General features: G+C 35.4%; 1 protein-coding gene across 3 annotated transcripts in view; it reads right to left on the reverse strand.

Annotated features, from left to right (window-relative positions):
- Positions 1-15813, reverse strand: part of CXADR (CXADR Ig-like cell adhesion molecule) — a 56502-nt gene that overhangs the window by 2262 nt on the left and 38427 nt on the right. For 2 of the 3 annotated variants that reach the window (XM_019467764.2, XM_019467761.2), the window contains exon 7: positions 11465-15728. In XM_019467764.2, coding sequence (XP_019323309.1) covers positions 15464-15728 — 265 coding nt within the window. In that variant the 3' untranslated portion in view covers positions 11465-15463. Of the gene's footprint in view, positions 1-11464; positions 15729-15813 lie in introns of those variants that run through there. The other variant, XM_019467763.2, reaches the window with a different exon arrangement.

The raw sequence follows: 15813 nt of genomic DNA on the forward strand, positions 1-15813 counted from the left end.
AGAGAATTAGCGGTATTAGAAAGGCACAAGTTCATCATAGGCTTTAATTTGTTAGTTATCAAGTATATCTGATGGTTTAACATGGTGTTCAATGTTCTCATATTCTCTGGAGTTTGTTTTCCAGTTGTGAGGCAGTAATACTGTGAGGTTCGAAGGGAAACAACATCCATACGTTACAGATGGAGCATAGGCTTATACTGGGAGTTGTGCAAGCACTAGTTCCAGAGAAGGCTCATGTAATTTCTGTTTAAAATGTGCACACTTTATCCACCACAGAAAGCATCCCTTTGTCTCCCAGTTTATCGCATTAAGCACTTTGTAGTTTCCTTTGTTCTTTTACATAATTCGAAGGATAACCTAAGGAATGAAATGGAAACCCATCTAACCCTTGTCAGACGCAAATTCACCATTAATACTTGTAGCATATACACCACTGCAATTAGGTTGGTTTGATGTTTATTCTTTAAAGCACATGATCAGCACAAATAAAAGTGTTAAACTTTTATTGTTTGTACCCTCAAAAAAGGAATAACTTGCTACAGAAGCGACTCCTCTTATACATAATTAGACCCTTGCTTAAATTTCATAGGACTTGAAAAATACCAAGTATTATGTAGACATCCATAACTTGGCTTTAAAACACCATTTTTGAAGGGTAGTTAAAAATATAAATGTGCAGATCTTTTGGCTAAGAAACGAATTCTGGGAATTTGTCTTTAGAAATACTCAAAGGGTCCAGCCATTATCTATGTAGAAACGTTCATTGCAAAACCCAAGTAGCCAACAACAGGTGAACAGTTAAATAAAATCTGAACATCTATTCAAGAAAATACTATGGAAAAGTCCATGTAGCTACCAAAAAAAAAAAAAAAAAAAATTGAAATGACATGGCATAAAATGTTGCAGATTGGGGAAATACCACAAGTGGGGGATGAAAAATATTATTTCAATGATGGTGCCAAAAATTGCCTGGAAAAATAAGTACCAAATTAACAGTAGCCAGTGTTCTCAGAGGCAGGGGAAGGGGTCAGATACAGAGAACTTTATTTTTCTAGATTGTACACTTCAGTCTTTAGACTTTTATACTGAGCATTATTACTTTGTAACTAGAGGGGTAGAGAGAAAAAATATTTTTCATGAGCACTTAATTTAAGCCAAGTTTGGTGGATTTATTTTTAGCAAATACAAATACTCTATCACTGATAACCAAACTGCATGTATGTTTCATGGGCAGTCTGTTACGCTTCTGAATAAAAGGATTGCAATGTGGGTAAAAATTTTGTTGATCATACTGTGTCTAGAAGGAAATATTCCAAAATAATAAATGCTTGTAATAGAGTGGTAGTATCATATACTTTTCCTTCACTGTTCCCAACTATATGTAAATAATATTAATTTCATAAGAAAAACTTTAAATATGCTTTGTGGAAGAGAACCCCTATTAGAAAGACTACTAAATACCTGGAAATAAACTAAAAACAGAAAGGAGTCAAATAGAAGAGAAAAATTTATAAAAATTTACAAAAAGAAAAAACTGACTAGAAAAATATGCCATATTTCTAAATTGAGTCAACATTATAGAAACTCCACTTTTTAAGTTAATATGTAAAAATATAAATCATAATTAAAATTCTGATAAAATTTTAATGGAAAACAAAACTGATTTTATGTTTACATGGAAGAATAATTTTCCAAAATAACCAATATTTTTTTTTTTTAAAGAACAATGGATAGGGAGTATTATTCCTTTTACATGATTTGTCAATATATACTCAAAAGTTAACATAGACCTGAACAGATGAACAGTGAACAATGAAACAGAATTACAAGTGCACAACCAGAAACAGAAATTTAATGTATGGTGAAAGTGACTTTTCAAATTGAAAATGATCCACTAATAAATTAATAGTGAACTATTTTGACTATGTATTTTTTTTTTCATTTTTTTAATTTTTAAAAATAATCTCTACATTTGGGGGCTCAAACCCATGACCCCAAGATCAAGAATCATATGCTCCTCCAACTGAACTAGCCAGGCACCCTGGATGCATTTTTTTTTAAGTTAAATTCTAACTCTAAGCCATAAAAATACATTCCAAATAGATTAAAGATAAAATGCTAATTATGAAACTGTAAAAGTACTGAGAGGAAATATGAAGGGAGATATTTACTAACTTCAGCTTGGGAAATTTTTCCCAATTTTAACAGGAATGTTAGTGGTTTGGAATTAAAAAGTAAACTGCATATCAAAAGACATCATAAAGTTAAAAGAGAAACTCCAAAGAAAATTTGCACATGTTTAAAAGAAAATGGATTAGTATTCTATCAAAAGCTTGTATATATAGTTATTTAGCAGAGCTAAATACATATAAAGAGATGTAAAAACTAAAAACAAAAGGTGTGCTAATGGAACACTAATGGCAAGGAAAACAGAAGAAGCTATGAAATACCATTTTTCACCTAACAAATTGACAAATATTGAAAAGATTGTTGTTTGATTCTTTGTGGAAGACAATTTGACAATGTCAATGTTTTGTTTTTTTTTTAATGCGTATATTCTTTTATCCAGTAATTCAAATTCTATATACCTGGAAGATAACCTATGGAAATACTTTTGCAAATGTATAAAAATGTATAATTGATGCAGCATCATTTGCCATAATAAAAAACTATAATTCATTCATACTATGTAAGAACATGAGGCCAATAAAAGAATGATCTGTGTCTACTGATGTGGGAAGATAATCACCATATTGTGTGACAGGTACTGCCAGTAAGTCCCTTCCTTCCATTCTAAGTTAAACCTATGTATGTTCTACTATTCTCATCTTACATTTGAGGACACTGTGTCTCAAGTATTCAAGTTGCCTAGGTGACCTAAATTAACAAGAGCTTCAAACCCTGGCAGGATAAATCCAGGACACATGTTGGGAAGATAGGCTAAACTGTAAAGAAAAATATGTGAGCACTTTTGTCGTTTAGAAAGCAATAGCATCGATGTTTTGGTGTTATTCTCTTGATGCAGACTGATTTAAATGAAAAGGAATAAATTACCTTATTAAAATTATTTGGCCACAAGAGGGCATCAGATATTCTTTTCCAACTTCAAAGCAGAAGGCTGTATTTGAAATCTCCCCTTTCCATGAAAAGCATTAGTGGTTATACTGTTTTTTTTTTAAGTGGCTGTTGTTTAAATCACTGCTTTTCCTATGGATCTATATGTAGAATTGTCATTAGTAATGGGGAATTCTAACTCAGAATGCCATATTCACTGTACACAAAATTTCTTTAGTAGAATTATTTTTCTGTTAACAAAAGTAATGTTCATTTAGGGAAAAAAGTAACAGCACAGAAAGATCATTAATCACCTATAATCGCCCCAGCAGACATAACCACAGTTAATATTTTAGTAGATGGGGATGTTTAAAAGAGGGAACTTTTACTTTACATACTCCTATACTGTTGTATTAAGAAATATGTTCGTTTTATGGTTACACAATGTGATATTTTGAAATACTTTCTTATGTCGATTTTCTAAACAATTTTTTATTTTCTCTCTAAATATATGTTTTAATTTATTGTTTAAATTTTTATTTTAAATTCTAGTTAATTAACATATTCTAAAACATTATTTTTAGTAGTTTCATATTATGGACAGGTTAATCATGTACCAGAACTGCTAACTGAATTCACACAGAAATGTATAGATGATAAATTTTTGAGTTAAATTAATAAGTCAGTGTGGGGGCGCCTGGGTGGCGCAGTCGGTTAAGCGTCCGACTTCAGCCAGGTCACGATCTCGCGGTCTGTGAGTTCGAGCCCCGCGTCAGGCTCTGGGCTGATGGCTCGGAGCCTGGAGCCTGTTTCCGATTCTGTGTCTCCCTCTCTCTCTGCCCCTCCCCCGTTCATGCTCTGTCTCTCTCTGTCCCAAAAATAAATAAAAAACGTTGAAAAAAAAATTTTTTTTTTAAATTAAAAAAAAAAAAAAAGTCAGTGTGATTAACTATTTCACAAAATTCAATAGGAAAAAAACTGGGTTTGCATCTTATAAATCATCCACCAAACACTTCTTCTAAAGAAGTGAAATAGGGGCACCTGGGTGGCTCAATGGGTTAAGAATCTGACTTCAGCCCAGGTCACGATCTTGCAGTTTGTGAGTTTGAGCCCCACGTTTGGTTCTGTGCTGACAGCTCAGAGCCTTGAGCCTGCTCTGAATTCTGTCTCCCTCTTTCTCCCTCTCCCCTGCTCTTGCTCTCTCTCTTAAAAATAAACATTAAAAATTTTAAAAGAAGTGAAACAAAATTTACTGATTAAAAATGAAATTTTTGAAACTCTAAGATTAGTGGAACATGAAAAATGTGAAATTGTTTTATCATCTGAGTTATTACTAAGTGAAATCTATTTCATGTTTCCCAGTGATAAGACAGACTATATTTAAAATCTGATATGGATAGCTAATAAGTTCCTTTGGAAAATAATTTTGAAGATACCATTTGTGATGCTTGATACTGTGAAATCTGGGAAGGAAGACACAAAAAGTTAAAATACAGGACCTGACAGGCATTTGGCAGCAGGTTTACAGTAAAATCCCTCTCCCCAGACACAATTAGGAGTGCCAATAAAAAAAGTTTTAAGTGGAAAACCATTAAAAGTGATATATCCCTTAAAAATTTTTAAATGCTTAAAATGTACCAATATACTTTGTCACCAAATCATGTAGTTAAGAATTTTTCTTAGAATATGGGTCTACTGCTAAGAATTATATTTTCTTTTTCCCATAAGCTACATCCATATTGATGCTAATTAAAGTCTAGGTTTTTTATAGTCAAATGAAACCAACATATTTTGAAGCAGAATCATTTCCTTACATATGTTGTCTTTGCCACATCTAGGATAGCTGCTATGTACAATTTACTTAAATTTTGTAATCAGCAACGTAACAAGCATACATGGGCGTGGTACCAAACAACATGCACTCCAGTCATAACCCCATGGGACCATCACTCCATCTGGGAGAAGAGTGCAGCTGTCAATGCTCAGCGTGCCCTGGGCATCAGTGACCACGTTTATGCACAGAAAGCACTGGTTAGGCCAGAGTCTGCTCTTTTCCACTGGCCTGCCTGGCTGGTGTTGGTGGGAGCGGTGAGACATGAGACAGCCACACATTGCAAATTCCCATTTTCTTTCTTTCAAATGGTTCTCAAGGGGCCCAGACTGCCAAGAACTGGAGGTTCTTAGAAAAATACTAGATCGGGAGTCAGGTGACCTGGAGTTTGTTCCTAATTATGTGGCCTGGGGAGATCAAAACCTTTCTGGATCTTTATTTTTTTCCTGAAATGATATTGAACTAGATAATGTAGCCCATGGGTATTTTAGGTTTTTTGTCTTTTTACAAAACTTAAACTGCCATGTCAATTTTCTTAACTATACCACAAATTTGTTGCCCATATTACAAAAAGGTTTAAATCAAACTTATAAACATGCTCATAAAAGCCCTGTTGGCTATTATACAATGTATCTTTACTCTGTCCTGGGTGTAGAACAAAGTATTTTTTAGTTGGCAGAGCAGAGATGATAATTCATGTGATTGTTTAATTTTACTTTGTGCTGTTGTTCCTGTGAACACATAATAAGTCCCATTCTTGTTGGTAGATCAAAATACTACTGGAGGCTGAATGTCAAAGGACTGTGATTTTCCAACAGGTTGCAAACCAGTCATTGGTATCTTCTATATCCCACTCTCCTTAGAATTGCAAGGTCATTCATTCTGTTCCCTACGAAGGTTCTCGCTGTCGACAGTTCTGGGACTATGTGAGAGGGAAAGAGTCCTACTTAGCAACATTAAAAGAGCACAGTGAGGGTAGCCAACATTCAATTTGGGAGAGTGTGTGATAACTGACCTAACACGTGACATACACATCTCTTCTTTTCAAGTGCAAGAGAACTCATTTTCTTCATTACTTTAGTTTGTGCTGATTCCATTAAAATGCTGTGAGCCAAAACACCAGCAACTAGAAACCAAAGATAAATTAAGAAAAAACACACTGTGATGGGAGTACATGAAGCAATGGCTTGATGTGAACACAGAGCTCCTGCAATTTGATCATCAACCAAGGTTACTGAATCTGTGTGTTGAACATCTGGGTAAAGATGTCCCATCTTTGAAAGGTCTGACATCTGCTTAAGTTTCCATGCGAACATGGAAAGACACGGGACCTTCAGCTTCCTCTGAGGGTACAATTTCAAGGGAGAAGGCAGATTGCACCAGGAGGATGGTTTGGGAAGGGTTTGGAGTACACCATCAGGAAAGGGTTAAAACCATAATCAGAGTGAAAGAGAAAGGGTAGCCTAGCCAAAAAAAAAAAAAAAAAAAAAAAAAAGTTCATTTCACACCACAAAGGACTAATTTTTATTAATATTTAAGAGCTTCTCCAAATTAGCAAAATCAGTACAAAAGAAAACTGAGCAAAGCATATGAGCACTGTTCTCAAAAGTACAAAGGGCTTTTAAACACGGGAAAAGATATTCAAATGAATAAACAGAAATACAATTTTAAAGAAAATTTTCTTCTCAGAAATTGGGAAAGATCAAAAAGTTGGGTAAGCATATGGGTGAGGATTTGGGGGAAGCTAAGCACTCTCATCCACTGCAAGACAAAGTGCTGTAAGAAGGTATGTTAATAATAGCTATCAGAAGATTCTTGACTCAGCACCTCTTCTAGACATTTACCTTAAGAATATAGTTATACATATGCAAAATAATGTATATACAAATATACTGCTTGTACTTTTACTCATTATATTAGAAAGATGGGACCAATTTAAATGGCCCTCAAATGGAGACTGGTTAAATAAAGTTACGGTATATCACTATGACACAATATATAGTTTTAAGACAAATACGGTTGTTTTAGGTGGGTAGATACATAAAAGATAAAAATGTATAGAATAATATGAAAAGATTTGCTAAACTGGAAACTGTATAAAATTTTATTTAAAAACAAAACAAAACATGTATATGCAAGTGTAAGCATAGAATAAGTGTGGTAGTTGGAGGGCCCGTTGTGAAAGTCTAAAATCAGGCCAGAGTATAAACTTCAAGTTAGAGGTTGTCCTGGAAAGCTTTTGAGCAAAAGAAATGAACCTAAGTGCTTTAAGACGATTAACCTAGAAGCAGAGTTTTAATCAACTTTTGTCTAGATCATAGAGGTGATTGTAGAACAATGGCCATCTATTTGCTTCCATAATCAGGTGGATTCTTTTTTTCTTTCTACAGTGGTCCCTCACCTCTTCATATATTCCATATATTCCTGAGGTTAAAAACTATTTCTCCAAAAAAAGTTTCATCTTGTCAGCAAGATTCATAAGGAAAGACAAATCATAACCATTCCATCAACTACTTTTCCAGTTGACAAGCAGATATGAGGTTAACAGCATATATAGTCACTCCAGTTTTGAAATCAAGATCACACATACTCTCTTGGCTTAGGAATGAGGGAGACAGACAACCATGAAATAGCTGTTGGCATAGTTATTTAGGTGCTGATATATTTTTTAAACATTTTATTCATTTGTGAGAAACCTAAGATAGAGTATGAGCAGGGTGGAGGCAGAGAAAGACGTAGACACAGAATTAGATGCAGGCTCCAGGCTCTGAGCTGTCAGCACAGAGCCCAACACGGGTCTCGAACCCATGAACCGTGAGATCATGAACCGAGCCGAAGGCCTATGCTTAACCAACTGAGCCACCCAGGTGCCCTGTGTGTTGGTATTTTTATTACACTGCTAAAAAGTAAGCAAAGAAGCTCTCTGGGCATGTGTTCCACACCAACCTTCACTACTTTATTAGTTCTTCATCATAATTTCCAGTCATCATTACTGACATGGGTTGAACTGTGTGCCTCAAAACTCCTAGGTAGTAGTCCTAATCCCCGGTACTTCAGAATGTGACCCTATTTGGAAATAGGGTCCTTGAAGTTACAGTTTGTTAAAATTAGGTCATCAGTGTGGGTCTTAATTCAGCGTGACTGGTATCCTTATAAAAAAAAGGAAAGTTAGGACACAGAAACAGATACCCATAGAGGAACAGCCACCTACAAATCAAGGAGAGCGGCCTGGGCAGATCCTCCCCTAACAGCAATCCGAAGGGACCGATTTTGCCAACACCTAAATCTCATACTTTTGGCCTCCAGGATGGGAGACAATAAATTTGTCTAACCCACCCAGTTTGTGGCACTTTGTTATGGCAGCCCTAACAAACTAACACAATTATACATAGAAATTAATTATAAATGACTAGTCATTTCAGAAAACTAATCATTTTAAAAGACTTGAAAATAATTTACATTCTGTTTGTTTGAAATTAAAATCTTCTAAGAAATGGTGTTCCAGCCATCTAAGTAGATTGCCCTGAATTCTGAAACCAAGATAAATTAGAATATCACAATTAGGCAATGATATTTAAGTGTGTAAGTTTCTTGGCCTCTCTAAAGGTGTACTCAAATATTTCTGGAAATTTGTGAAGCCCGAGAAAAAAAACATACTACCATTAATGACTTGGCCTGGAAACCAGTCATCTGCAAGGAATTTCATTTATTACCAAAATAACCCTGGAGAGAAAACAGTCACTAACTTGACTCCAGACTATTCAGAATCTGAGGAAGGTTTTACAGGTTTACTTTTAAAATGCTTCTCCACTTCTCCAGGTTTTTATAATAATTAGGTTTGTTTTAGTGTTTGTTCCTATTCAATCAGGTCACCCCATTCTGTATTTGTCCAAGTTAACTTTTTAAGTAATGTCACACTTTTTCCTCTCACCACACATACTCACACTTTTTCTCTGGATACAGTCTTTTTGGAAGAGATCAGGGCAGTTGTCTTGAAGAACATAGGACACATACCAAGTCAATGCAAACTTGCCCCTAGTGTTTACGTAGTTTCCTTTCTAAAAATTCACTCAGCATTTACTGAGTAATATGCAAGTCAGAGTTAGGCACTTAGTATGATGAGGTGAGCAAATCAGCTTCAAATTTGTAAAAGGGCATATTAGGCATGTTCAACAAATGGAATGGAAATGACTTTGTGCCCTCAAAGACCTGTGCTGGCAGTGTTGAGAGCTCAGATGCACCCCCAATTTATAAGTAAGGAACAGGGGTACATATCAGGAAAAATGACTCAATTGACACCAGCAGGACACATAAACGAGGGGCTGTTCTCTGGTTGAAGAAATCGCATACCCACAAAGGTCCAAAACCAAGGCCCCTTAGCTACTGAGCATGTCTACTGAGTGAAGGTGCATCTGCAGCTATGGAGGTAACAAACCGTAGAGAAATGGAATGGACTTTGCAAGATCTTCTACATTAGGTTAAGATGACCTGGTTTTTAATTGGACCATATTTACATTTGAAGACAACCAATCCCACTAAGATTTAGTTAGTGGATTAAGGGACAAGGTCTTAGGGGAAGATAGTCAAGATCATGACGGCTTCTGGTACTTTGTTGGGGACTGACATTGGTTTTTACCTCTAATTTCCTACATCTTCTCCCACCTTTCTCATTCCCCCATTAAAGTTAGAATTTTCACAGCTCAGCAGTGAAATGAGAGGCAAACTAACCACGGATTTGTCCTGAAATTTATTTCTTGGTCCTTTGATTAACTCTAGAAATTTTTTTTCCTGCAGTTACACTTCAGGGCAACAGCGCTTCCCCCTCCACCCCCTCCCCCACATGGTTATCAAATCTAGAAAAATCATTTAAGTAACAACACATTCACATTTGATTTTGATTTCAGAAATGGCAAGAAAAACTGAGCTTCAGTTCCTAGGACTGGCTTTTTCATCTTTTGTTACCTTTACTGCATTTAGAAAATTACATTTGATTATGCCTTAGACTTAAAAGTAGACCGTTTTTACTTAAAAACAAGTTACTTTAGGGGCGTGGGTGGCTCAGTCAGTAAAGCGTCCAACTCTTAATCCTGGCTCAGGTCATAATCTCACGGTTCATGAGTCCAGAGTTGGGCTCCGTGCCGTGAGTGAAACCCTACTTGGAATTCTCTCTTCACCTGCTCTGCCTTTTCTCTGCTTGTGCACAACACGCTCTCTCGCTCTCTCTCTCTCAAAATAAATAAATAAACTTAAAAAAATTACTTTATATTCAATTTTATCTCAAATTTCAAGAATTTCATCAGCTTTGACATTTGGTACTTAATTAGCCAGAAATGTGATCTGGCTAATTAAGATTAAAATATGAGGGGTGCCTGGGTGGCTCAGTCAGTTGAGCATCCAACTTTGGCTCAGGTCATGATCTCACAGTTCAAGACTTCAAGCCCTGTGTCGGGCTCTGTGCTGACAGCTCAGAGAGACACTGGAGTCTGCTTCAGATTCTGTGTCTCCCTCTCTCTCTCTCTGCCCCTCCCCCACTTGTTCTGGGTCTCTTTCTCTCAAAAATAAATAAAAACATTAAAAAATTTTTAAAAAGATTAAAGTATGGACTAAATTAAAGGCATTAAATTATACTCAGTAGTTTCACTTAGCATATTTTATTGAAATCTTGATTCTTTGAAAATCTGTGAATCCCTATCAGCATCCCAGCTATGAGGGACAAATGCAAAGAATTTTCATTATTCTATCAGTTCTCTCTTTAGAACCATCCAACATCCCCTGTGACGGATTTGTATCCCCATTTTAAACAGCGGGAAACTGAAGCTAAGTAAAGCATATAGTAATGAGCGGAAGTTTATGTCTGACTACAAGGCCTATTTTATAATCTTTTTATCTTTATCTTTTAATCTTTTAATCTAGGAGCAATTTCACATTAATATAAACCAGTGGTTCTCAACTAAACCAATTTTGCCCCCCATCCCAGTGGATATGTGGCAAAGTTTGGAGACATTTTTGACTGTCACATCTCGGGAAAGAAGAAAGAACGCGACTGGCATCTAGTGGGTAGAGGCCAGGGATGCTGCTCGACATACTACAGCGCACAGACTGTTCCTCCCAACAAAGGATCATCCAGTCCAAATGCTACAAGTGGTAAGATCGAAAAACCCTATACTAAACAAAACATTCCTAAGTGTCTTCTTACAGAGGTATTACTACCTCATTCTGTTTCCTATAGTCACTGTTTAGAATCAATGAACCGTAACTAGCTGTGTATGTATTTAATGCTACTCTTGGAGTACTCAAATTTGAGTTCATGCTCCAAACTGTGAATTGATCACAAACTCTGTGGAGGCTTCAACCCCAAATATTACATTATGCTATATGCTGTCATGTAAATGCACAGAGTGGGGAAAGAGAAGTATGTTTGACATGTTTTCATGAAGTGTGATAGTCTGATCTTTATTCTGTTCAATAAAGGATGCAAGGAGGGGAGGAGAAAAGGAAACCCTGAGGAATAGCATTATTGAGGTTTTATAAAGTAGACATTTCTCAAGAGGCACAATGAAGCCACACGAGGCAGAAAACTGCTTTCTTCATTTTATTTCAAAAGTACACAAGGTCACAAAACTAGAGCAAGTTTTTGTTTTTTTAAAAACAAATTTTGTTCTTACAAATTTCAAAATCTGCACCATTGGATACTTAAGCCAGAAACTTTAAATACAAAATCACTTTTGAAACTGACACTTATCAATTCTCTACTTGCATATGTGAAGTGTCAAAATATTTTTTATCAGTAGTACAGGTGTATTTATCACAAAAGTTCACAGTTAGGAATGAGAGTAAGTGAATAAATTGTGGTTCTCTTAACACTTCCCATTGAATAAATTAGCAGAAAACAGAGTTCTCTGATTGGAGCTTTTGGTGTTCGTGACCAAAGCCAAATCCAACGGACATCATCACACTTTTAAAATTACAAAATAAGGTATTTTTTAAACTTGATTTTAAATAATTTTAAATAATAATTTTAATAACTTTAATATGAGATTAGATGAAGCAAAATATTTGCTGATATCTATAAGATAAACAGAACCACAATTCACAAATTTATTATTTTTCCCTGCTTCTGTAACACTGTAGAATTTGTGCTCAGTTATAGACCTTTTTTAATGTCAAAACAGGCAAATGAATAAAAAATCCAACTGCAGAATGTGTTGCCTCTATTCCAAGTCTAAAGGCATTTGAAATATTAAAACTTGCCCAGAACATTTATACTACTAAACACATGGCTATTATAAAGATATATGTACATATATATATATATAATGTCACAAGCCACTAAAAAGTTAAAATTGTGCCAACATTTTCTACAACTACTCCTTACATCAAAGCATTAACCACATAAATTTTTTTTTTCTGTTCACACTGGAATAAGGCATCTGACAGCCCTAAACACTGTGGAAACTGAAGAGATTAGAAAAAAAAAAAAAAAACTTTAAACATTCATAGAACTTCAAATTTACATGCCACACGCACACAAAAAGACAAAACAGTTATTTTAAGAAGTCATACATTATAGAATTTGATATCCAACTTCATGCAGCAAGTTCTTTTTATATTTAATCACGTTTACTTGCCCCTTCACTTGCTCCAAACTTCCAGAACTCAATCTTAAAAATTATTTTTAACAAAAGTCAACTATTTCTTCATATCCATAATCTAACTGCATTTCTTCATTTAACCCCCCCAGACATACTCAGGCTCTGTTTCCATTGTAACAACTCCATGGTAGATAGCCCAAATTTAAAGGAAGTTATTCGCCTGGAATAACTGGTCAGTGTCTTCAGTAAGAAATTGTGGGGGTTCTCTAACGGGAATACTGCTAAGATTGACAAAAAGAAAAAGAAAACCTGTAAACTACATATTTAAAGCACAGAACTCATACTCTACACTTTTGTTTCTTTTCAAATGATTCAAATGAAACTGAAAAAGATGGTGTCCAGTCTTTCAAGGGTACAGTAGAATCAACCTGTTTGTCTTCACAGATGCAGTGCCCATCTTGACGGACACCAGCTTTCTGATGGAAACGCATGAATTACAGTTTTTGGCTGAACTGCTTGGTGATTACCAATAGTAAAGAACAAATACCCGATCTCTAGTTCAACTGAATTATCACTGAGAATTATCTGGGAAGTTATCAGTGCATCCGACTTTTGGATTAGACTGAAATTTACAATGAGAGCAGCTGGAGAACTAAGTCTCAAACTGAATTCTGTCCTTGAAATTTAATCACACCCGGCAAGTCTTTTCATTTTCAGGTCACGCAACTGATGTTTTTACAAGCTCCATTTATGGACTTTACTTATAGCCAAATCCTACACTAGAAAGTCTTACATGTCCACCTATTATGGTAATTCCTACTTAGACTGACACTGTATGAAAACTGGTAACAGGAAGGACCAGATTTTTTTCTTTTTATTAATTGAACTTTGTGATGTTATTTATTCTTATACTATCTTGTAAGTTTTATCATATAAAACAGGCCAGACATCTGGCATTCAAAAATAGCTAGTTATAAAATCATAAACACAAAGAGTGTTGGGGGTGTTGAAGTTTTAAAATCTTTATGAATAACACAGTTAAGCTGCACCCAAAAAGAATAGAGAAGAGGAGGCAAGAGTCAAAGTATGAAAAGAGAAACGTGTCACAGTGATGTGTTTTTTAGGAACAGTACCTTCACCTCTAAGCACCTTTCAGGTGATAGCTAGCTCATAGGCACCAGAAATTCATAATAAAAATTAAATCACCCAAAGGCACAGATGAAAATGTTAACACAAGTATAAAAGCAATATTATGTAGGGTTAAAAACCTACCTAAAAAAAATGCTTCCAAATATATAAAACTATACACTAATCCATTACACAGACATTCAGCTTAAGTTCACCATTAATTATAAAGTATACACCGTATTCTGCCTAATCTCAAATTCATACCAACATTAATTTATAATGTAGCATTTACCACCACAGCACCCAAAGAGATCTACAGAAACCAACTCCCTACCAAAATCTAGGGAAAAGGTTTTAGAGCTAGTGAAATATTTATTGCAAACCTTATTTACTATAAAAGAAAACTGTTGGCTCATTTGACTATATCCACACTCCCTCACAATCTTAAGGGAAATACAAGAAATTCACTTTCTTCTACTACCACAGTATTTAACACATTTGGCAGTTAAGAGTATACCTTTTACTCCTTTTCCTTTCATTTCTTGCTTTTTATTTTCTTAAGAATAAATCACTTTCACAAAACTAAGGCTCATTCTTTTCAAAGCTCACCTTCATTTGCTGCAACTACACAGACATGTTGGCCATACAAGAGCAGCTATGCACCCTCCCAAGTCTGAAATACAGAATTGATGGAGGACACTTACTAGCTTAAAATTATTTCATCTTCTGAGTCTAGAAAGAAAATATCTCCGGGGACTAAATTCAAGTGGGTAAATTTAGGATTACATGTTTCTAGAACACATAATATGCAATACCAACCACAAAGCTCACCCCCCACGCCCCCGCCAAAAACAACCACACTGAACCAACCAGGTAAAAAATGCTTTTAAATTTGGAACCCATAATTAGGGAATTTCAAACTATTAATACATGAGCCATAATTTTTGTTAGAAAAATATCTTGTCCAGGGCTAGTATTTAGTTGGAACTGCAAAATATTCCATCCTGTTTCTGGCTGGTCATTGTTCTGAAGACCATCATAGGCCTCAAGGCCTTCGGATTACTCCTCAACAAAACCCATACTCACTATTGCACCCCTAACTAGTGTCATTGCTGTATGTAGCTGACAGAAAATTTTCTAAACAAATCAGAGAGATGCTCCATTATTTTAGCATATAAAAGAGCTTACTGCGTCCCTGTTGCCTATAGCAATCTATCAACTAGTGAAGAAATCATTTCATAGACAAGGTTTATGAATGATTCTGAAGTAAAAGTAGCAATTTCTAGAATACTGTACTGTTTTCTATGTTATTAGAAGGATTTCAAACTCATATTTAAATGACTTTTCTAAGAAGCTATAAAAAGAACAAACATAAATGTATCATAAATATTTTTGCCATGAATGTTTCTTTATCAACTTGGAGGGAACTATCTGATCACAAATTGAGAAAAGCAATCTAAAAATAATGGTAGAAAAAAGTACCACTTTCAGATGATTCAAGTATCAACTCAGAGTGCATGTAAGTTCACCAATTTCTTCACCTATGATTTCATATTCAAAGTGCTATATTTTAAGTATTAATATTTAGAAATATTATCAAATCAATCTCCTAAAGGAAATTTTTTTCAGATGGTGAATGTCTTTAGTGACTTCAATGCCTTTACTATTTCAATAACCAAACATAACTTTTATTATTTTTTTTTCCCCAAATAAAACTTTTTAAAGTATAACTCTCAGTTTCCAGTTAACTTCTTTTTGATCTATTTTGAGGCTGGTAGCAGAATTTAAAACGGAACTGGCTTCCCTATCTGAAGAGAAGGAAAGAGAGATGGAAAGCCTGGATGAAAGCACAGAGGCTCTATACTATAGACCCATCCTTGCTCTGTGCTGGAATCATCACAGGCACCGCTCCCATCCTACTTAGATTAGGGGCCGCTACCTTGGCAGGTGGGAGAGTCGGACTCTGAGGAGTGCGTTCAAAGTCTTCACTTGGTACTTGGTTATACTGAGTCTTGGAATATCCTTCCATGTTGGAAGGAGACATGGATCCCAGGGATGAGTGATTGCTGCCGATGTAGCTCCTGGCAGTGGATGTGCGGCTCTTTGGAGGAGGCACGTCTTCCCTAGAAAGCAAAGATCCCAACACAAGGTCAAAGAACAAGTTTCTAAAAACCTACAGTTATATAAGCTGTGAAAAATGGACAGGAG

The sequence above is a fragment of the Panthera pardus genome, unplaced genomic scaffold, assembly GCF_024362965.1.
Source record: "Panthera pardus isolate Hobbes unplaced genomic scaffold, ASM2436296v1 HiC_scaffold_16, whole genome shotgun sequence".
NCBI lineage: Eukaryota > Metazoa > Chordata > Mammalia > Carnivora > Felidae > Panthera > Panthera pardus.